The sequence below is a fragment of the Fukomys damarensis genome, unplaced genomic scaffold, assembly GCF_012274545.1.
Source record: "Fukomys damarensis isolate Sample0158 unplaced genomic scaffold, DMR_v1.0_HiC HiC_scaffold_2, whole genome shotgun sequence".
NCBI classification, from domain to species: domain Eukaryota; kingdom Metazoa; phylum Chordata; class Mammalia; order Rodentia; family Bathyergidae; genus Fukomys; species Fukomys damarensis.
The window spans coordinates 26908740-26910023 of record NW_022900914.1 but is presented as its reverse complement, the minus strand read 5'-3'; the positions used below and the strand labels follow the sequence as shown (position 1 = coordinate 26910023).

Genomic DNA, 1284 nt, shown 5'->3' with positions numbered 1-1284 from the left:
GCGGGGCGACTATCGGGGGCGGGGCGGCGGCGGGACGTCCCCACCCCACACTTACGTGCCGAGCTGCTTTGCGCGCAGCCTCCTAGGCGCTGCCTCTGGGCTCTAGGCGCCATCTTGGACCTTGCGCCAAGATGGCGACCTGAAACGGAGTAGGGGACAATCAAAGATGGAAGAGAGTAACGAGTGTTCACAGGTTGGGCGGGGGACCGAGGAGAGAGGCGGAGTCGCGAAGAGCAGAAGACCGGAAGAAGAAACATTCTAAGTGCATCTAGAATTCCAGCCGACCTACCCTGTGGTTTCCATGGCAACCTCCTGGCGTTTGATGGTTCCATCTTCTACAAAGAGTATAGAAAAAAAGATCTGTGTGTTCTGTCTCGTTATCCAGACATGGTAGCACGAGATATGCCCTTCCCTGTAAACTCTCAAGCCTCTCCCAATTGTATAACACTTGCTCCTGCCACTTTCCCCTGCTCCAGACCGGACAAACCTTCACTGCTTTTAACATTGAGATTTCTTTTGTCCATCCGCCCACCCCTTCCCCTGCGCTAGCACATTAGTCTTTTACGGTGGGGGGAGTAAAAGGCCATTAAGAAATTTGAGGCACTGATTCCTGCCATGCATGCAGATAGAGCGGACGTTAACTGTTTTTATTGGTACGTGTTTGTAGTACATAATGATTGCATTCATAGTGGGGAGTGAGTACAGGTACCTAACACATCTTAATTCTTTCAGTATCCCCCTCTCCTCCCTTCATCTCTTGGGTTAGCAGGTGTTTGAGGGAAAAAAAGCAAAACCTTGTGTGAGTTTTAATAAACATATTTATAATGCTTTTGCATGAATTAAAAGCTGCCTGTGCTCACTTAAAGGTTTCTTTAGAATTGTACTAGGCATTGTATTTCATTGCAGCTTTGAAATGTTCATTAAAAGAATGGTTAAGTACAAGGTATATGTTAACCATATTTGTAAGTCCCGGGTTTATGAACAAATTCTGTCCAGGAGAATTGTTCTAAATTGGATTAGTTCTGAGCCAAATGAGTCTTACACAATCACCTGTGGAGATGCACAACTCAGATGTTTGTAAGCCAGGGACTTACTGTTTGCGTACAATATAGCAGTTAATACCTATATATATCTAAATCTATGTATACACACATATATATCAAAACACCATGTTAAATGTAAAAAACGAATTACAGGGTACTATAGTATATATATATAAAATAACATTTGAATTGTTCACGGACATGTGAAAGTGTACTAAAAATACAGAAACAAGAACTGGAA

At 43.7% G+C, this 1284-nt stretch overlaps 1 protein-coding gene across 1 annotated transcript in view; it reads right to left on the bottom strand.

Moving 5' to 3' along the window:
• The window catches only part of Ppp1r21 (protein phosphatase 1 regulatory subunit 21), a 64775-nt gene extending 64255 nt beyond the window's left edge, over nucleotides 1–520 (bottom strand). The window contains exon 1 of the mRNA XM_010615802.3: nucleotides 290–520. Within this exon, the coding sequence (XP_010614104.1) occupies nucleotides 290–505 (216 nt within the window). The 5' untranslated portion in view covers nucleotides 506–520. The remainder of the gene's footprint in view (nucleotides 1–289) is intronic.
• Between the last annotated feature and the right edge of the window lie 764 nt (nucleotides 521–1284).